Source organism: Mobula birostris, chromosome 29 (assembly GCF_030028105.1).
Source record: "Mobula birostris isolate sMobBir1 chromosome 29, sMobBir1.hap1, whole genome shotgun sequence".
Lineage (NCBI taxonomy): Eukaryota > Metazoa > Chordata > Chondrichthyes > Myliobatiformes > Myliobatidae > Mobula > Mobula birostris.
In genome coordinates this window covers 36,207,931-36,229,846 of record NC_092398.1, presented here as the reverse complement: position 1 = coordinate 36,229,846, position 21,916 = coordinate 36,207,931, and the positions used below count along the sequence as shown (strand labels likewise).

At 53.3% G+C, this 21,916-nt stretch overlaps 2 protein-coding genes across 2 annotated transcripts; one reads left to right on the top strand and one right to left on the bottom strand.

Moving 5' to 3' along the window:
- The first annotated feature begins 1,866 nt into the window (after nucleotides 1-1,866).
- LOC140189959 (peripheral myelin protein 22-like) lies at nucleotides 1,867-9,302 on the top strand. Its single transcript, XM_072246341.1, has 4 exons — nucleotides 1,867-2,206; nucleotides 4,083-4,194; nucleotides 5,738-5,878; nucleotides 7,392-9,302. The coding sequence occupies exons 1-4, from the start codon at nucleotides 2,129-2,131 to the stop codon at nucleotides 7,553-7,555; spliced, it is 495 nt and encodes a 164-aa protein (XP_072102442.1). The 5' UTR covers nucleotides 1,867-2,128; the 3' UTR covers nucleotides 7,556-9,302.
- Nucleotides 9,303-15,259: 5,957 nt separating this feature from the next.
- rps9 (ribosomal protein S9) lies at nucleotides 15,260-21,377 on the bottom strand. The gene is made up of 5 exons (XM_072246338.1): nucleotides 21,310-21,377; nucleotides 20,681-20,790; nucleotides 20,320-20,442; nucleotides 19,292-19,478; nucleotides 15,260-15,497 (listed from the first exon to the last, which is right to left on the bottom strand). Exons 2-5 carry the CDS (start codon nucleotides 20,775-20,777, stop codon nucleotides 15,320-15,322), a joined length of 585 nt encoding a protein of 194 aa, XP_072102439.1. The 5' UTR covers nucleotides 20,778-20,790; nucleotides 21,310-21,377; the 3' UTR covers nucleotides 15,260-15,319.
- Between the last annotated feature and the right edge of the window lie 539 nt (nucleotides 21,378-21,916).

Here is a 21,916-nt window from a genome sequence, read left to right as displayed (position 1 = left end):
CATTATTTCCCTCCTCCCATTGTTCTCCAGTGTTTAAATTTAGTCTGGTCGAGACAGGGTGGTTAAAAATACCCCAGCGGCAGTGGGTGGGGGAGAGGGAGGGAGGGGGGAATATGTGTCCAGCAGGGTGGGGTGTGCGGGAGTGACGATGTGGTAGATGGACGGGAGGGAGGGAGACAGAGAGAGTGTAGGGAGGGCAGTAGAGAGTGTGTGGGGGGGAGAATGAGAGAGAGAGTGACTCTGTGTGTGTATGTGTGTGTGTGTGTGTGTATGAGAGAGAGTCACAATTCCCCACTATACAGACACAGACCTTTTAGCCCTGCGTCTGTGCTAGCCATTGACACATTTCCTCTCAGTCAATCCCTCTGCCTTTGTCCTCTCCCCATCTATCTCTCCATCGCTATTCTCTGAGCAAAAATCCATTCCCAATCTTTCTCCCCCTCTTTGCCCACACAAACACCCTCCCATCCCCACTGACCCTCCCCTCTCTTTCCCCTTCCCTTTCTCATCCCCTCTGACCCTCCCCTACTCAAACCTCCTCCTCCCCTTCCCCCTCCCATTCCCTCTCATGCCTCCTCTTCTCACCCTTCCCCTCCTATTCCCTGGGTCTCCCCCTGCAACACCCCTCTGACCTATCCCCCTCTCCCTCCTCTCTCTCCCCTCTTTCTCTCCCTCTGTCTCCTCTCCCTGCCCTCTCAGTTCCTCCCAGCCCTCCATCTCTGTGCAGTACGTGCCTGGGGCCGGGTGGAGTGTCTCCGTGCAGGATTAGTCCACACACCCAGTCCCAGAGGCGGATGTGTGTGTGTGGGTTGGCACTGTGACGGATTCCCCACCTCCCCTCCGCTCAGTATATCAGGCAGGACGTGTGCCCCACATCAGTCAGTCCCGGAGCGAGGGTGAGAGAGAGAGGAGAGAGGGAGAGAGAGGACGGGGGGAAGGGGGAGAAAGAGAGGAGGGAAGGGGAGAAAAGGGGAGAGAGGAGGGGGGAAGGGGAGAAAGAGAGGAGGGAAAGGGGGAAAGGGGGGAGAGAGAAGGGAGAAGGGGAGAAAGAGAGGAGGGAAGGGGAGAAAGGGGGAGAGAGGGGAGAAAGGGGGAGAGAGGAGGGGGAAGGGAGAGAAAGAGAGGCGGGAAGGGGAGAAAGGGGGGAGAGAGGGGGGAGAGAGAGGGGGAGAAGGGGAGGGAGGGAGGAGGGGGAGAAGGGGAGGGAGGGGGAAGAAGGGGAGAGGGAGGAGGGGAAGAAGGGGAGAGGGAGGAGAGGAAGAAGGGGAGAGGGAGGAGGGGAGAGGGAGGAGGGGGAGAAGGTGAGGGAGAGGAGGGGGAGAAGGGGAGGGAGAGGGGGGAAGAAGGGGAGTGAGAGGGGGGAAGAAGGGGAGGGAGGAGGGGAAGAAGGGGAGAGAGGAGGGAAAGGAGGGGAGGGAGAGGAGGGGAAGAAGGGGAAGGAGGGGAAGGAGGGGAAGAAGGGGAGTGAGAGGGGGGGAGGGAGGAGGGGAAGAAGGGGAGAGGGAGGAGGGGAAGGAGGGGAGTGAGGGGGGAAGGAGGGGAGAGGGAGGGGGGAAGAAGGGGAGAGGGAGGAGGGGAGAGGGAGAGAGATAGTGTGTGAGTGAGGTCAAACATGAGAGAAAGAGAGGGGAACATAGAGAAATAGAGAGAGACGCATACACACAGAGGAAGGGAGAGACAGACAGGGAGGGAGTGAAAGAGACAGAGACAGACAGAGCGACAGGGAGACAAAAAGAGAGGCGAGGTAAGGAAGTGACAGAGGAAAGGAGAGTTGACAGTAGAGGGTGTGGGGAAGAGTGAACTGAACAAAGGGGCATTGGATCAGGAGAGGGGGAGGAAGATGGGGAGGGAAAGGTAGGAGAGGGAAGAAAGAAGGAGATAATAGAGGAGAGGGGCAGTGCGAGAGAGAAGGGAGTCAGAAGAACAGACTGGCCAAGGGAGGGGGGAGAGGCAGAGAGAGAGATGTACAGTTACAGAGAGGGAGAAGGACGGAGGGTTACAGAGGGAGAGAAAGGAGTGATTGGCCCACAGGAGTTGAGAGGTACAGGAGGCTGCTGTGGGGGTGAATGGGATCAGATGCCCTCCTCTCACTGTGTGATGTTTCAACAGCAGCCTCTCAATCCCTAGGATGCATCTACTCCTGCCCTCTCTGCTCCTTTTCCACATCGTCATCCTGGTGATACTGTATACGGCCACGATCAGCAATGTAAGCATCAGACGTAGTGGAGAGAGATTCACTCTGTGTTTGACCCCGGGAGTGTGTTATGGGATGGTGTGGAGGGAGTTTCACTCTGTGTCTGACCCCGGGAGTGTGTGATGGGACGGTGTGGAGGGAGATTCACTCTGTGTCTGACTCCGGGAGTGTGTGATGGGACGGTGTGGAGGGAGATTCACTCTGTGTCTGACCCCAGGAGTGTGTGATGGGACGGTGTGGAGGGAGCTTCACTCTGTGTCTGACCCCAGGAGTGTGTGATGGGACAGTGTGGAGGGAGATTCACTCTGTGTCTGACCCCAGGAGTGTGTGATGGGATGGTGTGGAGGGAGCTTCACTCTGTGTCTGACCCCGGGAGTGTGTGATGGGACGGTGTGGAGGGAGATTCACTCTGTGTCTGACTCCGGGAGTGTGTGATGGGACGGTGTGCAGGGAGATTCACTCTGTGTCTGACCCCGGGAGCGTGTGATGGGACGGTGTGGAGGGAGATTCACTCTGTATCCGACCCCGGGAGTGTGTGATGGGACGGTGTGGAGGGAGATTCACTCTGTGTCTGACTCCGGGAGTGTGTGATGGGACGGTGTGGAGGGAGATTCACTCTGTGTCTGACCCCAGGAGTGTGTGATGGGACGGTGTGGAGGGAGCTTCACTCTGTGTCTGACCCCAGGAGTGTGTGATGGGACAGTGTGGAGGGAGATTCACTCTGTGTCTGACCCCAGGAGTGTGTGATGGGATGGTGTGGAGGGAGCTTCACTCTGTGTCTGACCCCGGGAGTGTGTGATGGGACGGTGTGGAGGGAGATTCACTCTGTGTCTGACTCCGGGAGTGTGTGATGGGACGGTGTGCAGGGAGATTCACTCTGTGTCTGACCCCGGGAGCGTGTGATGGGACGGTGTGGAGGGAGATTCACTCTGTATCCGACCCCGGGAGTGTGTGATGGGACGGTGTGGAGAGAGATTCACTCTGTGTCTGACCCCGGGAGCGTGTGATGGGATGGTGTGGAGGGAGTTTCACTCTGTGTCTGACCCCGGGAGTGTGTCATGGGACGGTGTGGAGGGAGATTCACTCTGTGTCTGACTCCGGGAGTGTGTGATGGGACAGTGTGCAGGGAGATTCACTCTGTGTCTGACCCCGGGAGCGTGTGATGGGACGGTGTGGAGGGAGATTCACTCTGTATCTGACCCCGGGAGTGTGTGATGGGACGGTGTGGAGAGAGATTCACTCTGTGTCTGACCCCGGGAGTGTGTGATGGGACGGTGTGGAGGGAGATTCACTCTGTGTCTGACCCCGGGAGTGTGTGGAGGGAGTTTCACTCTGTGTCTGACCCCGGGAGTGTGTGATGGGACGGTGTGGAGGGATATTCACTCTGTGTCTGACCCCGGGAGTGTGTGATGGGACGGTGTGGAGGGAGATTCACTCTGTGTCTGACCCTGGGAGTGTGTGATGGGATGGTGTGGAGGGAGCTTCACTCTGTGTCTGACCCCGGGAGTGTGTGATGGGACGGTGTGGAGGGAGATTCACTCTGTGTCTGACCCTGGGAGTGTGTGATGGGACGGTGTGGAGGGAGCTTCACTCTGTGTCTGACCCCGGGAGTGTGTGATGGGACGGTGTGGAGGGAGATTCACTCTGTGTCTGACCCTGGGAGTGTGTGATGGGACGGGGTGCAGGGAGATTCACTCTGTATCTGACCCCGGGAGTGTGTGATGGGATGGTGTAGGGGGAGCTTCTCTCTGTGTCTGACCCCGGGAGTGTGTGATGGGACAGTTTGGAGGGAGTTTCACTCTGTGTCTCACACCGGGAGTGTGTGACAGGACAGTGTGGAGGGAGTTTCACTCTGTGAACTGACAGACTTCTCCCCTCTCCCGGAAAGGCATGGTTCCAGTTTCACGATGGCAATGTCTCCAGTCTCTGGTACCACTGTGCATACAGCGAGAAGGAATCGGCTTGGGTCTGCAGCACCACCAAGCACTCCACAGGTGAAGGTGAGCCCGGAGCCCCTCCGCTCCTCTGACCTGTGGGAAAGGAAATTGTCGGATTTACTCTTCTGCTCCCCTTCCCCATCCTGGGGCAGACTTGACCCTCAAAATTGGAGTACAAGGATATAAAAAATTGTGACAAACTTGTCCACACCAAGGGGATGCAGAACGGAGAAGTGAGAGGCAGTCCGTGAGTGTGAGTGTGTGAGTGTGCATGTGCAAATATGTGTGTGTGTGTATGTGTCTGTCTGTCTGTCTGTGTGAAAGAGAGAATGTGAGTGTGTGTGTGTGTATGTGTGAGTGTGTTTGTGTGTGTGTGTGAAAGAGAGTATGTGTGTGAGTGTGTGTGTATATGTGTAAGTGTGAGAGAGAGTGTGTATATGAGAGTGTGTGTATGTTTGTGAGAGAGTGTGCGTGTATATGTGTGTGTAAGTGTGAGAGAGTGTGTGTGAGAGAGTGTAAGTGTGTGTGAGAGAGTATGTAAATGAGTGAGTGTGTGTATGTAAGAGAGAGCGTGTGTATCAGTGTGTGTATGTCTGTGAGAGAGTGTGTATGTGTGTGAGAGTTTGTGTGTGAGTGTGTGTGTGTTTGTGAGAGAGAGTGTGTATGTGGGTGTGCGAGTGTACTTGTGTATGTGTGTGAGATAGTGTGTGTGTATATGCGTGAAGGTGTGTGTGTGAGTGTGCGTATTTGTATGTGTGTGTGAGAGTGTGTATGTGTGTATGAGATTGTGTATGTATACTTATATGTATGTGCGCACGTGTGTATGTGAATTTGTAAGTGTGTGTGTGTGTGTGTGTGTGTAAGACTGTGAGAGAGAGTATTGGTTGAGAGTGTGTGAAGCTCTCTGTTGAAAATGTTTAACCCTCTCACACACCATTCCCCATTAACACATCCAGAAGATTAAGATCAGTGGGACCCGCAGTGAATTGCAGTGAAAAGTCACCCGTTTGAATTCAGAATGGGCTTGCCCATAGAAGGCAGACTTATTGCGACTTATTCTGGCTGACGGTTGACGTGTGAAGTGGAAATGTGGACAGATGGGTTCGTAAGTTCACAGAAGGACATGAGGACACAGCGGGATAGGGGTCGGTTACAGATCTGGGTGGAGATGTGGATGGTGTACAAGATTGCCTTAGGACACAGTGGGACAGAGATCGGTTACAGATCTGGGTGGAGATGTGGGTGGTGTAGAAGATTGCCCAAGAAAACAGTGGTTCAGCAGGTTCAGGAACAGTTATTACCCCTCAACCATCAGGTTCCTGAACCAGTGTGGATAACTTCACTCACCCCAACTCTGCACTGGTTCCACACCTCTCAAGGACTCTACACCTCATACAATACTGTTGTCAGTGTTAATTTCTGCACTGTGTCTTTCTTCTTTTTCAAATTGGTTGTTTGCCTGTCTTGTTTGTGCTATACATTTCATTGACTCTATGGTTTTGCTTTGTCCTACTGTGATTGCCCAGAAGAAAATGAATCTGAGGGGTGTATATGGTGACATTTGCTGTGTGTGCTTTGATAATAATTTGCTCTGCACTTTGATCAGAGTGGCTAGGCGCAGTGCAAGGCTCGATGGTCCTCGCCTGCCTCTTCTGCAGCGCCTCCTTCCTGATCTTCGCCTGTCAACTCTACGGCCTCAGGAAAGGCAGCCTCTTCTACCTCACCGGCATCTTCCAAATCTTTGCAGGTGAGAGGGGAGCATAATATACCCTCAACGGTCCTGTCCACCTCACCGGCTTCCTGTAGGCTCGCTCGTCGCTCCCTCCCTGCCATAAGCTGCCTCATCTCCGACAAATGTCTCTCCATTCTCTCATAAGCTTCTTCACCATTCTGAATGGCCTCTCGCATGCTCCCTCACTGCTGATGGCTCCATACAATCCCTCACCACTTCATACGTTCCCTCGTCCCAATCTATGTTCGATCTCAGCTCCATATGCTCCCTCTTCCCGCGAATATTCCCTCACCACTCTACACTCTCCCTTCTATCTAGTATATGATATCTGGCTGAAGCGTACATGCCTTTGCTGTTTGTACAGACTCTCACAGCTCCTGATGCTCCATCTCTATTCTGTACTCTTCCTCTGTTCCATACGCTCCCTCACTCCTTGTATCCTTCCTCATTCTGGTCATATGCTCCCTCAGTGTTCCATACGCTCCCTCACTCCTTGTATCCTTCCTCATTCTGGTCATATGCTCCCTCACTGTTCCATACGCTCCCTCACTCCTTGTATGCTTCCTCATTCTGGTCATATGCTCCCTCAGTGTTCCATACGCTCCCTCACTCCTTGTATGCTTCCTCATTCTGGTCATACGCTGCCTTACTGTTCCATACACTCCCTCACTCCTTGTATGCTTCCTCATTCTGGTCATATGCTCCCTCACGGTTCCATACACTCCCTCACTCCTTGTATGCTTCCTCATTCTGGTCATATGCTCCTTCACTGCTCCATATGCTCCCTCACTCCTTGTATGCTTCCTCATTCTGGTCATATGCTCCCTTACTGCTCAACATGCTCCCTCACTGTTCCATACACTCCTTCACTCCTTGTATGCTTCCTCATTCTGGTCATATGCTCCCTCACTGTTCCATACGCTCCCTCACTCCTTGTTTGCTTCCTCATTCTGGTCATGTGCTCCCTTACTGCTCCACATGCTCCCTCACTGTTCAATATGCTCCCTCACTTGTATGCTTCCTCATTCTTGTCATATTCTTCCTTACTACTCCACACGCTCCCTCACTGTTCCATATGCCTCCTCACTGCAAACTCTCTATAATGTACACTCCCTCACTCTCCACAGATCCTCCCTCACAGCCTGTCACTCTCTCTCCCTCCTTTGTCAGCTCCTTCCCTGCCCCATCATTCCCATGGATGCTCCCTCACTCACCCTCAGCATTTCTCTCAAATACGGCCTCCACTCCTTCATGCTCCATATATGATCCCTCACACCTGTCCTAAACTTCCTCCCTTCTTAAACATTGTTCCTACCCACATCTTCCCTCCCCAAACTTTCCCTCCTCTCCTTCCCTCCCCAATCTCCCTCTCCTCCATCCTCTCATTCGCTCTCTCGCCTCCCTCCCAGTTCGGAGACACTCAGTCGACCACCCCTCCCTTCTCATCACTCCACTCTCCCTCCATGTCCAGAGTCCCTCACTACCCCTCCCCTCTGAAATAACCTCCATCTCTCTCTCTCTCCCTCAGGTCTCTGTGCAGCCTCAGCCTCCTTGATGTACACCCTCCACGTAGAGGAGATCCATCACACAGCTGAGGGAGTTTTTGGCTACAGCTACGCACTCTCCTGGGTGGGCTGCCCCCTTACCCTGGCCAGTGGGATAATGTACCTCCACCTTCGCAAGCTGGAGTGAGTGAGGGACAGGAGAGGAGTGCAAGGGGATGGGGGACCCAGGTCGTGAGGGAGTGCCTCAGTATCCAGGCAGAAGAATGGGGGGGGCGGATCTCTTGAAATCTATCAAATATTGCAAGGCGGAGATAGGGTGGATGTGGAGAGGATGTATCCTACGGTGGGCGAGTCTCGGATGAGAGGGCACAGCCTCAGAGTACAGGGACGTCCTTATAGAACCGAGATGGAGGGGAAATTCTTTAGCCACAGGGAGACTGAATTTGTGGAATTCGTTGCTACAGACAGCTGTGGAGGCCAAGTCATTGGGTATATTTAAAGCAGAGGCTGATAGGTTCTCGACTAGTAAGGACGTCAAAGATTACGGTGAGGAGGCAGGAAATGGGGTTGAGAGGGATAATAAATCAGCCATACTGGAATGGTGGCACAGACTCAACGGGCAGAATGGCTTCATTCTTCTCTTGTGTCTTATGGTCTCATCAGGAACGCCAGGGGCATTTTAATCAGCTGAGGAAGGTGGGCTAAGGAATGGCAAATGCATTTTAATTGTGATCAGTGTGAGGGGTTGCGTTTCGGGAAGACAATCCAGGGCAGGATTTTCAAAGTGACCGTGGGGACCCTGGGGAGTGTTGTAGAACAGAGTGACCCAGGGGTACAGGGACATGGTTCCCTGAAAGTGAAGTCACAGGTAGACAGGGCAGTGAAGAAGACGTTTGCCACGCTGGCCTTCATCAGTCAGGGCACTGAGTACAAGAGTTGGAACGTTATGTTACAGTTGTACAAGACGTTGGTGAGGCCGCACTTGGAGTATTGTGTTCAGTTCTGGTCACCCTGCTGTAGGAAAGATGCCTTTGAGCTGGAAAGAGTGCAGAGGAAATTTACGAGGATGTTATTGGGATTCGAGGGACTGAGTTATGGAGAGAGGTTGGACAGGTTGGGACTTTATTCCTCGGCGTGTAGGAGACTGAGGGGTGACCTTACAGAGGTGTATAAAACCCCCGGGGGCACAGATAGGGTGAAAGTGCACAGTGTTTTCCCCAGGGTTGGGCAATCAAGAACCAGAGGGCACAGGTTTAAGGTGAGAGGGGGGAGAGATTTAATAGGGACCTGAGGGGCAACTGTTTCACCCAGAGGGTCGTCCGTCTATGGGACGAGCTGCCAGGGGAAGTGGTTGAGGCTGGAACATTAACGACATTTAAAAGGCACTTGGACAGATACACGGAGGCGTAGGGGCAGACTGCAGGACATTGGGTGTAACTGGGTGGGCAGTGTGGGGCGGTGAAGACAGGACAGGTCGTAGGGACTGTGTACGCTGGGAGGGGGAAGGGTTTTACAGACAAGGACGGGACACAGCCAGCCAGCATGAACTGGACAATCAGAATGGCCTGATTCTGTGCACCCAGAGCCAGCAACCTCCCCAGAACGTCAGATCCATCCGTCTTCCTCACCAACCGCAAATCTGCCTCAGTTTTCGGACGGGACCAGTACAATGTGAATGCGCCTTGCTCTGCTCCCATTCCACTGGTCAGGAGCACCCCCCCCCCCCACCAGTGGATTGGAACATAACCTCGACCCCCCTTCCCCCACACTGTGTTCCCCACCCCTCACCCTCACCCCCTGTACGTATTTCAACTCTCTGGTCAAGACTCGATGGGCCAAATAGCCTAATTCTGCTCCTATATCCTATGGTCTCACGCCATGTCAGCTTGCTAAACGCTTGACTTAATAAATAAAAGAGGCAAATAAAAGTCCAACTGCGTTAATTCTCGATTAATTTCTTGTTCCCAGTCTCCCCTGCTGATGGAGAGGGAATCTCCTGGCAAAGGCACGTTGTGCTCAGGTGTGGGGGTGGGAGACCCTGAACAGCCTTGGAGGGTGCAATGACGGGTTAAAGTCCACAGGAGGTGCTGGAGGAGAGTGGTAGACAGCTTATAGATTAGTCACGAGAGAGCGAGAGAGACAGAGGGAGGTAGAGAGAGGCGGTAGAGGGAGGAGAGAAGGGAGAAAGAGGAAGAGAGAGGGAGAGAGAGGTAGAGGGAAAGTGAGGGAAGGGAGTGGGGAATAGGGAGAGAGAAGGAAAGAGAAATAGAGAGGTTGGGGTAAAGGAAGGGTGTGTGGAGAGAAAGAGGGAGGGGAGAAATAGGTAGGTGAGAGAATGGAGCTGGATAGGAGGAGGGAGAAAGAAAGGCAGAGAGAGAAGAAGAGGACAAGGTAAAGGGAGGGAGAGAAAGAGGGTGAATGCTGAGAGGGAAGGGGTGAGGAACCAAGTGGGAAGGAATGGAGTGGAGACTAGGTTTGGAGAGAGAGGAGGGAGAGGTAGAGGGGGTGAAATAGGGAGAGGGGAGAGATAAAGCATGAGGGAGGGAGAGAGGGTCAGCAATTCACGAGCAGTCTTGCGGATTTTGGCGAGGGTGCACACCCTCCACACCTCCCACTCGTTCTGAAGACATGGTGGGGAGGGAAGAGCCCGGGGCACGGAGTTCAGAGTTCATACCCAATGTCACCTGTCAGTTTGTGTGTTGTACCCATGGCTCCTCCAGCTGACCCAGTTCCAAAAGCCTACCAGTTCGTTGCTGAAAAGCTCTTTACGAACTGTCCTGTGATTAGGCTCGAGTTAAAAAGGTGAGCTGGTGGGAGGCACGGCTCAGTGAGTCAGAAGAACCGACTTCACACTGAAACTCAAAATAAATAAATCAAACCCACACTCCTCCTCCCAAAACTAGAACCATCAACGCCTCCTGAAAAGTGACATCTGAACAGCAACGTGTTGCAGAAACGGGGTGAACCCAAACGCGGGACATTGGTACGGACATAGAGTTAGGATGCAGATGAGAGTGTGAGCGTGGTGGGAGCTGAACGGAAAAGCAGGAGGCAGGCAAAACCTCTCTTGACACAGGGCGTTGCTGGAGCTGAATGGCAAGCAGGAGACAGGCGGCAGGCAACACTTCTCTTGACACGGAGCAGCAAATGAAAAGACAAATGGCAGGCAATCCTTATCTTGACATGGAGAGACAGAGTTACACAGGTAAACCTCGGTACTCAAGTAAAACTTACAATACACAATCCTAAGCTGCCGGGAACGGGAACACTGGCAGAAACAACGATCTGGCGATGAGTAGATGCCAAGCCGGGGTATTTGTGCTGCAGGACCTGATGAGAATGAGATGTGCCACAATCAAAGGGAATTAAGAGAATATGGGGAATTAACGGTCGGGACCATGACACAACGGGAACAGAACCAGTGCTTGGGTAGCTGTGCCCTCGTTTCCCAGTGGGACAAGCCCTGGGATTCCACACATGGAGGCCTAGGACGTTGAGAAGATTTGAGGGTGAACACCCTCATGTTGGGTGAGACAAGATGTAGACCAACATCAGTAAGACCAAAGAATTGATTGTGGGAGGGATTGGCAATGCAAAGGGTGGGCAGTTTCAAGTTCCTGGGTGTCAACATCTCTGAGGATCTAACCTGGGTCCAACATATCGATTAATTACAAAAACACAACCGAAGGTATTTTCATGAGGAGTTTGAGGAGATTCAGCAGGTCACCAAAGACACAAATTTCTACTGATGTACTGTGGAGAGCATTCTGACTGGTTGCTTCACCGTCTGGGACGGAGGGGCCGCTGCACAGGATCAGAAAAAGCTGCAGATAGTTGTAAACTCAGCCAGCTCCATCATGGGCACTGGTCTCCCCAGCGTCGAGGGCGGCTTCAAAAGGCGATGCCTCAAAATGGTGGCACACATCATCCCAACACCCAGGACAGGACTTTGTGACCATCAGGGAGAGGTACAGGAGCCTGAAGACACGCACTCAACGATCCAGAAACAGCTTCTTTCCCTCCGCCATCAGATTCCTGGATGGACAGAGAACCCATGAACACAACCTCACAAAAATTTACATATCCAACTGTAAGTTAGAAACATAGAAACACAGAAAACCTACAGCACAATACAGGCCCTTCGGCCCACAAAGCTGTGCCGAACATGTCCCTACCTTAGAACTACCTAGGCTTTACCCATAGCTCTCTATTTTCCTGAGCTCCGTGTACCCATCCAGGAGTCTCTTAAAAGACCCTATCGTATCCACCTCCACCACCATCGCCGGCAGCCCATTCCACGCACTCACCACTCTCTGCGTAAAAAACTTACCCCGGACATCTCCTCTGTACCTACTTCCAAGCACCTTAAAACTGTGCCCTCTTGTGTTAGCCATTCCAGCCCAGGGGAAAAGCCTTTGACTATCCACACGATCAATGCCTCTCATCATCTTATACACCTCTGTCAGGTCACTTCTCACCCTCCGCCGCTCCAAGGAGAAAAGGCCAAGTTCACTCAACCTATTCTCATAAGGCATGCTCCCCAATCCAGGCAACATCCTTGTAAATCTCCTCTGCACCCTTTCTATGGTTTCCACATCCTTCCTGTAGTGAGGCGACCAGAATTGAGCACAGTACTCCAAGTGGGGTCTGACCAGGGTTCTATACAGCTGCAACATTACCTCTGGGCTCATGAACTCAATCCCACGATTGACAAAGGCCAATACACCGTATGCCTTCTTAACCACAGAGTCAACCTGCGCAGCAGCTTTGAGTGTCCTATGGACTCGGACCCCAAGATCCCTCTGATCCTCCACAATGCCAAAAATCTTACCATTAATGCTGTATTCTGCCATCATATTTGACCTACCAAAATGAACCACCTCACACTTATCTGAGTTGAACTCCATCTGCCACTTCTCAGCCCAGTTTTACATCTTATCAATGTCCACTGTAACCTCTGGCAGTCCTCCACACTATCCACAAAACCTCCAACCTTTGTGTCATCAGCAAACTTACTAACCCAACTCTCCGCTTCTTCATCCAGGTCATTTATAAAAATCACGAAGAGCAGGGTCCCAGAACAGATCCCTGAGGCACACCACTGGTCACCGACCTCCATGCAGAATATGACCCGTCTACAACCACTCTTTGCCTTCTGTGGGCAAGCCAGTTCTGGATCTACAAAGCAATGTCCCCTTGGATCCCATGCCTCCTTACTTTCTCAATAAGCCTTGCATGGGGTACCTTGTCAAATGCCTTGCTGAAATCCATATACACTACATCTACTGCATCAATGTGTTCAGTCACATCCTCAAAAAATTCAATCAGGCTCGCAAGGCACAAACCACCATTGACAGTGCATTTTCTATACTGCTGCTAGTACCAGTGACCCGGGTTCGATTCCCATCACATGGTAGTGTAGTGGTTAGCACAATGGTTTACAGTACCAGTGACTGGGTTCAATTCACATCACACGGTAGTGTAGTGGTTAGCACAATGGTTTACAGTACGAGTCACCGGGTTCGAGTCCAGCACGCTTTACAATACCAGCGACCTGGGTTTTATTCCCATTGCACAGTAGTGTAGTGGTTAGCACAATGATTTACAGTACAAGTGACCAGTCTGTTCCTTGTTGGAGATGTTTAACCCTCTCACACACTGTTCCTCATTAACACACACACACACAGGACAGTCTGCTCCTTATTGGAGAGATTCAACCCTCTGATACACCATTCCCCAGTAACACACACAATCGTGCAGTCTGTTCCCTGTCAGAGGGAGTCAGCCCTCTCACAGACCGTTCCTCATTAACACACACACCGGACAGTCTGTTCCCTGTCAGAGAGAGTCAGCCCTCTCACAGACCGTTCCTCATTAACACACACACATTTCTGAGGCTGAGGTAAGCAGATGTTTCCAAGGTTGTGGGACCGGACGGCGTCCCAGGCTGAGTACTCAGTGTGTGCACAACACAACCGGCAGGTGTGTTTACAGACACTTTTAATCTCTCCCTCTCCCAGAACAGAGTGCCCTCCTGCTTCAAACCATCCACCATTGTCCCTGTACCAAAAAAAGACCAAGGTAACATGCCTAAACATCTGGTGTCCTGTCGCACTCACCTCTGCTTTGAGAGGCTGGTCAAGGATTACATCTGCAGCTTGCTACCACCCAGACTGGACCTCTACAATTCACCTACCGACACAACCGATTGCCAGATGACGCAATAGCCACTGCTCTACTCACCACCCTTACACACCCGGAGAAGAAGGATGCTTATGTGAGAATGCTGTTGTTGGACTACTGACAGGACAGCATAGAGCTTTAGTGTCTGACCCTGGGATGTGTGATGGGACAGTGTGGAGGGAGCCTGTGTCTGACCCAGGAGTGTATGATGGGATGGCGTGGAGGGAGATTCACTCTTACCCTGGGAGTGTGTAGGAAGCTTCAGTTTGATCAAATGCAGTGGTTCAGGAACGTTTTATAGAACAGATCCCCAGGAGTGAGTCACTGACAAGGACTCAACCCAGGTATTCAGATGGTTTATATATAGAATAACAGGTCCACAGGAGTGCTACAGGCTGGGATCCAATCCAGAAGCTCGGAGGAGTCCCCAAACTGGACAGCTATGTTGGCTGGAGTCAGGTCACCTATGCCAAACAAGTCAAAGGGTGGGAGCCAGTCTCAAGAGTGGTCCACTGGTCCTCCAGGTCCAGGGCTAACAACTCTGTCCAAACAAAATTGTTACATAAACATCATTGAAGAATCGTTCTGCATCTGAGTCTGTATACCTGAATCTCCACCCTGAGCTGTGTCCACAACTCTCTGCGGTTTCCTGCGGTCCCGGGCGGAGCAGTTGCCGTACCGAGCCCTGATGCATCCAGATCAGATGCTTTTTGTGGTGCATCGGTGGAAATTGGTGAGGGTCGACAGGGACATGCTGGATCTATTTACCCTCCCAAGGATGTTAGACTCTGAGACTGGTGTGCAGCAAAGAATGTTGGCACCACTCTTGTGTTAACCCCACCCATGCCAGTCCACTCCCCATCAATTAAACAAATTAAGGTCCCTTGGAAATTCTCACAGCAGTTACAGTACTTCACGATGACAGGAACCATGCACCCTTCTCCTGGTATGGATCTGAAACAGGGAAACCAAGCCAGGAATTGTGCACGGCTCTCCTGGTGTGGGTCCGATACGGGGGAAAGATTGGAACTATGTAGTTTTCCCGGTGTTGGTCTGATACAGGGGAAAGAGATTGGAACTGGGTACAGTTTTCCTGGTATGGGTCCGATACAGGGGAAACATATGGGAACTTCATTGTTCTCCCAGTGTGGGTCCGATACAGGGGAAAGATTGGAACTATGTACCATTCTCCCTGTGTGGGTCTGATACAGGGGAAACAGATTGGAACTGTGTAGTTCTCCCAGTGTGGGTTTAATACAGGAGACACAGGTTGGAACTATGTACGGTTTTCCCAGTGAGAGTCTGATACAGGGGAAACACATTAGAACTACCTACGGTTTTCCCGGTGAGTCTGATACAGGGGAAACACATTGGAACTACGTACAGTTTTCCCAGTGTGGGTCCGATTCAGGGTAAATGGATATAGCAACTGTGCATTTCTCACAATGTGAGTGAAAACCAGGGATGGGAGTATGAAGACAGGAATCATGCACAGTACTCCAAGTGTGGGTCTGATGAGAGGAAATTCAATTGATAACCTGTACCATATTCCCACTGAGAGTCTGGTCCAGGGACAGAGATAGGAAATGTGCAGTGCCCACCACAACGCTCCCCACCATTCACATCATGCTACCCTGCTCAACGCTCCCAACTGACCAGTGTGTTCTGCCCCTGTAAACCAGGAGAGTGAAGAGGCCGGAGACATTGGTGATGATTAACAGACATTTATTGGTGCCACCGAAAGTTTGGGCAACAAAGAGCGAGATGCTCAGTCCTCCTCCTCGTCATCCGCGGCTCCACCACCTCCTTGTGCCTTCTTGGCATTCTTGCGCTTCACGCGGCCGGGTCTGCCCCCTCCGTAGGGCGAGCGTAGGGAGAAGTCTATGTGCTTCTGGGAGTCCAGACGGACAATGTAGGAGGGGATGTTCACCACCTGTTTACGGACCCTGGTGGAAGGATTGGAGAAGGGATGAGCACTTCCCCACCAATACTCCAAACACAAGACACGTCCCCCCTCCTCTTTCCCCACAGCATTACCTGCTGCCGGCTGCCAGCTCCTGACATTCCCCACGTTACCTCTACCCAGTTCCAGCTCCTGACATTCCCCAGCATTGCCTCTACCCACTGCCAGCTCTGGACTTTCCCCACATTACCTCTACCTAGTGCTAGCTCCTGCCCCTTTACCCACAGCATTCCCGTTGCTAGCACCTGCCTTTCCAGTGTTACTTCTACCCGCTGCCAGCTCCTGCCCTTTACCCAGTGTTACTTCTACCCACTGCCAACCCCTGCCCCTTTGCCCAGTTACCTCTACCCACTGCCAGCTCCTGCCCCTTTACCCACAGCATTACCTCTACCCGCTGTCAGCTCCTGCCCCTTTACCTGGTGTTACCTCTACCCACTGTCAGCTCCTGCCCCTTTACCCACAGCATTACCTCTACCCACTGTCAGCTCCTGCCCCTTTACCCACAGCATTACCTCTGCCCACTGCCAGCTCCTGCCCCTTTACCCACAGCATTACCTCTACCCACTGTCAGCTCCTGCCCCTTTACCCACAGCATTACCTCTGCCCACTGTCAGCTCCTGCCCCTTTACCCACAGCATTACCTCTGCCCACTGCCAGCTCCTGCCCCTTTACCCAGCATTACCTCTACCCACTGTCAGCTCCTGCCCCTTTACCCAGCATTACCTCTACCCACTGTCAGCTCCTGCCCCTTTACCCAGCATTACCTCTGCCCGCTGCCAGCTCCTGCCCCTTTACCCACAGCATTACCTCTGCCCACTACCAGCTCCTGCCCCTTTACCTGGTGTTACCTCTGCCCACTGCCAGCTCCTGCCCCTTTACCCACAGCATTACCTCTGCCCGCTGTCAGCCCCTGCCCCTTTACCTGGTGTTACCTCTACCCACTGTCAGCTCCTGCCCCTTTACCCAGCATTACCTCTGCCCGCTGCCAGCTCCTGCCCCATTACCCACAGCATTACCTCTGCCCGCTGTCAGCCCCTGCCCCTTTACCCAGCATTACCTCTACCCACTGTCAGCTCCTGCCCCTTTACCCAGCATTACCTCTGCCCGCTGCCAGCTCCTGCCCCTTTACCCACAGCATTACCTCTGCCCACTGCCAGCTCCTGCCCCTTTACCCACAGCATTACCTCTGCCCGCTGTCAGCCCCTGCCCCTTTACCCAGCATTACCTCTACCCACTGTCAGCTCCTGCCCCATTACCCACAGCATTACCTCTACCTGCTGTCAGCTCCTGCCCCTTTACCCGGTGTTACCTCTGCCCACTGCCAGCTCCTGCCCCTTTACCCACAGCATTACCTCTGCCCACTGTCAGCCCCTGCCCCTTTACCTGGTGTTACCTCTACCCACTGTCAGCTCCTGCCCCTTTACCTGGTGTTACCTCTGCCCACTGTCAGCTCCTGCCCCTTTACCCAGCATTACCTCTGCCCACTGTCAGCTCCTGCCCCTTTACCCACAGCATTACCTCTACCCACTGTCAGCTCCTGCCCCTTTACCCACAGCATTACCTCTACCCACTGTCAGCTGCTGCCCCTTTACCCACAGCATTACCTCTGCCCACTGCCAGCTCCTGCCCCTTTACCCAGCATTACCTCTGCCCGCTGCCAGCTCCTGCCCCTTTACCCACAGCATTACCTCTACCCACTGTCAGCTCCTGCCCCTTTACCCAGCATTACCTCTGCCCACTGCCAGCTCCTGCCCCTTTACCCACAGCATTACCTCTACCCACTGTCAGCTGCTGCCCCTTTACCCACAGCATTACCTCTGCCCACTGCCAGCTCCTGCCCCTTTACCCAGCATTACCTCTGCCCGCTGCCAGCTCCTGCCCCTTTACCCACAGCATTACCTCTACCCACTGTCAGCTCCTGCCCCATTACCCACAGCATTACCTCTGCCCGCTGTCAGCTCCTGCCCCTTTACCTGGTGTTACCTCTACCCACTGTCAGCTCCTGCCCCTTTACCCAGCATTACCTCTGCCCGCTGTCAGCCCCTGCCCCATTACCTGGTGTTACCTCTGCCCGCTGCCAGCTCCTGCCCCTTTACCCACAGCATTACCTCTGCCCGCTGCCAGCTCCTGCCCCTTTACCCACAGCATTACCTCTGCCCGCTGTCAGCCCCTGCCCCATTACCTGGTGTTACCTCTGCCCACTGCCAGCTCCTACCCCTTTACCCACAGCATTACCTCTGCCCGCTGTCAGCCCCTGCCCCTTTACCCACAGCATTACCTCTACCCACTGCCAGCTCCTGCCCCATTACCCACAGCATTACCTCTACCCACTGCCAGCTCCTGCCCCTTTACCCGGTGTTACCTCTGCCCACTGCCAGCTCCTACCCCTTTACCCACAGCATTACCTCTGCCCGCTGTCAGCTCCTGCCCCTTTACCCACAGCATTACCTCTACCCACTGTCAGCTCCTGCCCCTTTACCCAGCATTACCTCTGCCCGCTGTCAGCCCCTGCCCCATTACCTGGTGTTACCTCTGCCCACTGCCAGCTCCTGCCCCTTTACCCACAGCATTACCTCTACCCACTGTCAGCTCCTGCCCCTTTACCCAGTATTACCTCTGCCCGCTGTCAGCTCCTGCCTCTTTCCCCGAGGCGAGGTATACGGACACAGCCGAATTGACCTCGCTGAATTAAGCCGCCCCACTTGTAAGGGGGCTATTTTTTACCTCACTCTGGGCTGAGGTTCTGCACAGACAGAAAAAGAGGGGGGGTTTGAATAGAAAATAATACGGAAGGAACTTCAATACCAGACAGAGCAGCTGGGGTCTCATACCAGAGGGCAGGAGCTACTGTAGGACAGGGTGAACCAATGCTGGGGCAATGGAGGCTGAGGCGAGGTGGTGTGTGGGGCAATTATTTTTTAAAAAGTGCCTGGGACCTGGAATGTGCAGGGCGCAGAGGGGAATAGGCACCTCACAGGGAGCAGAGGGAGATCGTCATTGTGCAGACAGAAGGAACAGTTATTTAATGACTAGGTTACTTAGGCATGCCGGGATTAAAGACTCGTAGGAAAGCTGCAGCTGAATTGTAGAGTGGGTGCTGGCGCGACCACAGCGTATACCTTACAGGGAGAAGTTGACCGGGCTGGGGGGGGGGGGGGGGGAAGGAGGGGAGGGTTCTGTATTCCTTTAAAGGTAGGAGAACGAAGGGTGATCTTACAGAACTGTTTACATTGAGAGGAACAGGATGAGCAGTAACGAGTCTTCCCCCGGGGAGGGGAAATCAAAACAAGGGGGCAGAAATTCAGGGTCAGAGGGGAACGATTTAAAAGGGACACATGGTGGTACTTTCCCCCTCCCCCCAGAGTGGTTTGTAACAGAACTTCCAGTGGACATAGTTGACACAGGCAAGATATTGCAGAAGTGGAATAGTAAACAGAGGAGTAGGGTTTTAACAAGGAAACTGGGGCTGCGTGGGGTCAGCGAGAATGTGCTGGGCTGAAAGGCCCCTATCCGCTCCGCATCATCCTAACCAGCAGCATTGCTTCCCATTAATAAAACCATAACCCATTATGACTGAGAAGTACTTTAACAAACCTGATCAGAATGATTTAAAACCAGTTAACACTGCCATGTGATTGGTGTGGGGGGGGGGGGGAGAGAGAGAGACTGGGTGTGAGTGGGGGTGGGAAGGGGGATGGAGGGGAGAGGAGATGGTGGGCCCACCTGACTGGTCAGTGATAGATTGGCACCCACAGGGATGGGGGGGAGGGCACCTACCTGATGTGTCGCTGACGGATCAGCACCCGGGCGTGATGAATGGACTTTGCCAGACCCAGTTTGAAGACCTGAGTCTGCAGCCGACGCTCCAAGAAGTCCTCGATCTTCAGGCCGAGGATATAATCCAGCTTCATCTTGCTCTCGTCCAAGACCCCGATTCGCACCAGCCGGCGCAGGAGGGCATTACCTGGGTGTACGAGGGGAGGCATTAAGAGCTGTGAGGTAACGATAAAATGAACAGCAGAGATCTCAGCAACAGGGAGGGGATATGTCAATATTATTGATTCCCAAAGTTGTCATAGCAGGTTGATAGGATTAAGGTGGTGTGTGGTGTGTTGACTTTCTTTAGTCGGGGGTAATATTGCAGCTCTATGAAACCCTGGTTCAACCACACTTGGAGTAACGTCCTGGTTGGCGGAGCTCCCCCAGCATTGTGGGCATCACCTAGAACACTGAGTTCAGCTCAAAAGGAAGTGGAGGCTTTAGAGGGTGCAGAGGAGGTTCACCTGGATGCCGAGAGAGAGCTGGGGCTTTCTTTTTGCAGTGAAGGAGGGCGATAAGTGACTTGATAAAGAGGCAGAGATCGAGTAGGCAGCCAGAGACTCTCCGGGCTAATCTGGGAGCATAATTTTAAAGTGAGTGGAGGAAAGTCTAGGGGGGAGGGAAGGAGGTGACAGATGCAGACGTTTTTTCAAGAATGGAGGGTGCTTGGAACACCCTGCTAAACGTTTAGGTAGGGACATTTAGATAGGCACATGGATGACAGAAAAAAAGGAGAGCTTTGTGGGAGGGAAGGGTTGGATTGATGCTGAATTTAAAAGGTACCAAAAAGGCCTATTCTCTTCTACACTCACACTGCCCATGCAAGGACACGACTAGCGACTGGAAACTCACCAGGGTGCGCACACAAGTCTCAGGATGTAAAGTGCTTCACCACACCAGTGTCTGACAGGGATAACAGGGTCATCATCGACTTGATGCAGGGCCTGGACAAACGGGGTCAGAGAAAGGAGAGGAGCCACACTCACCCTCAAACAGTCGCTTAGGATCCTTCTCGTCAAGGGTCAGCAGTTCACGGGCAGCCTTGCGGATCTTGGCCAGGGTGAACTTCACCCGCCACACCTCCCGCTTGTTCCGAAGACCATATTCACCTGGGAGAGGGGAGACACTGTCAGCAGGTGATCCAATGCCACACGCCTCCCACACCAACTCCCCCGACCCAAACCAACACCACCCGAGCAACTAGTACCACCCCGCCCGCCTCCCAACACCAGCGAAGGTGGTTGGGGACGTGTGGCCTTGTTTCCCAGCAGGACGACCCCGGGAATTCAGAGCGTTTCTCCCCTCAGGTTGCTAAGACACCCTCCCCCATTGCCAGGCCCCACTCACCAATTAGCTTGAGCTCCTGGTCGAGGCGAGACTTCTCGAAGGGACGCCGCGGAGCAACGTAGGTCTTGCTGCACACCCACGACCGGGCGACGGGCATGGCTGCTGACAGCCTGCGGGGGGGAGAGAGGCGCAGATCAGACACGGACCAAACAGGGCAGCGATTTACTGAGCAGGGTCTGACATCCCCCACCCCAGGAGATAGCAGAAGCAACAAGTAAGTGACAGATCGGAAGCTATAGGTAAGTTAGCCCAGTGGGGAGATGGGGTGGGCCAAACAAGGTCACCGTGTGCGAGGTCCTGGAGGCCAGCCAGCGACAGGGAACAGCTGACTGGTACTATGGACTCCCCTGTTACTCTGTGCCCAGGGTACGGAGCCGCACTGGAACTGTAGGACACAGGCCCTGCGCAGCACAGGACGTGGATGGTGAACCACGTGTACGACCCGCCCAGGGCCACACTCCCCAAAAATTCCGCAGGCCACGGGAGCAGACCAAGTCCGTTCAGCCCAATGATGCCACTGATGCAGCGTGACTTGGGCCCCCGGGACTCGCCGCCACTCCCAGCCCCAGGTGCTCCCCCACGCCGACCCCGGGGGCCGGTGCGCCCCGACGCGTCACGCAGACCCCCACCTCCGGCAACTTCCCCAGCAAGAAAGAGCGAACTTCCGGCCGCGCCGCCTTATATAGGGCGCTCGCGCCTTACGTCAACCGGCGCGGCGAACCACGTGAACTGTGTGCCCTTCGCCCAATCGCCGGACTCCACCGGGAGCCCCGCCTCCCGCCCGCCCTACGTCACTGGCGACGTACAGGACAAGTTCTGCGGCCGTGCGGGATGTGTGAGGGGCAAGAAAGATGGGACAGGGAGGCATTTGTATCAAATACAAAAGAGTGTTGCAGGTACTAGGCTAGGTAATGGAAACAGAAGAGAGGAAACTGTGTGGACTAGGTTAAGGCTGGGGCATTGTGCATTAAACAAAACATTGAAAATGATAGAGAAACACCAGACAGGATTGTGTGAGGAATGTCAGGAAGAGGAGTCAGTAGAACATGTAGTTCTGAGTTGCAGGAAGTATGGGATACAGAGAGAGATGATGAGAAATAAATTAAGGGAGTTGGGGATGCAGGAATTCACATTAAAAGGGTTGCTGGGCATGGGTGAGAGAGCACAAGTCCGGGTATTTTAATCATTTTTAAGGGGTACAGGGGTTTTTTTTTATAGAATATAATGAATAAACAG

Bases quoted from the DNA above. Each gene is read 5' to 3' on its own strand.
- LOC140189959 (XM_072246341.1), top strand. From the start codon at position 2,129: ATGCATCTACTCCTGCCCTCTCTGCTCCTTTTCCACATCGTCATCCTG. The intron at 2,207-4,082 runs GTAAGCATCAGA...TCTCCCGGAAAG, and splicing joins ATACGGCCACGATCAGCAAT to GCATGGTTCCAGTTTCACGA. The intron at 4,195-5,737 runs GTGAGCCCGGAG...CACTTTGATCAG, and splicing joins CAAGCACTCCACAGGTGAAG to AGTGGCTAGGCGCAGTGCAA.
- rps9 (XM_072246338.1), bottom strand. From the start codon at position 20,777: ATGCCCGTCGCCCGGTCGTGGGTGTGCAGCAAGACCTACGTTGCTCCG. The intron at 19,479-20,319 runs GTGAGTGTGGCT...TCGTACACCCAG, and splicing joins TCCTAAGCGACTGTTTGAGG to GTAATGCCCTCCTGCGCCGG. The intron at 15,498-19,291 runs GTAGGTGCCCTC...TCCTTCCACCAG, and splicing joins ATCCGTCAGCGACACATCAG to GGTCCGTAAACAGGTGGTGA.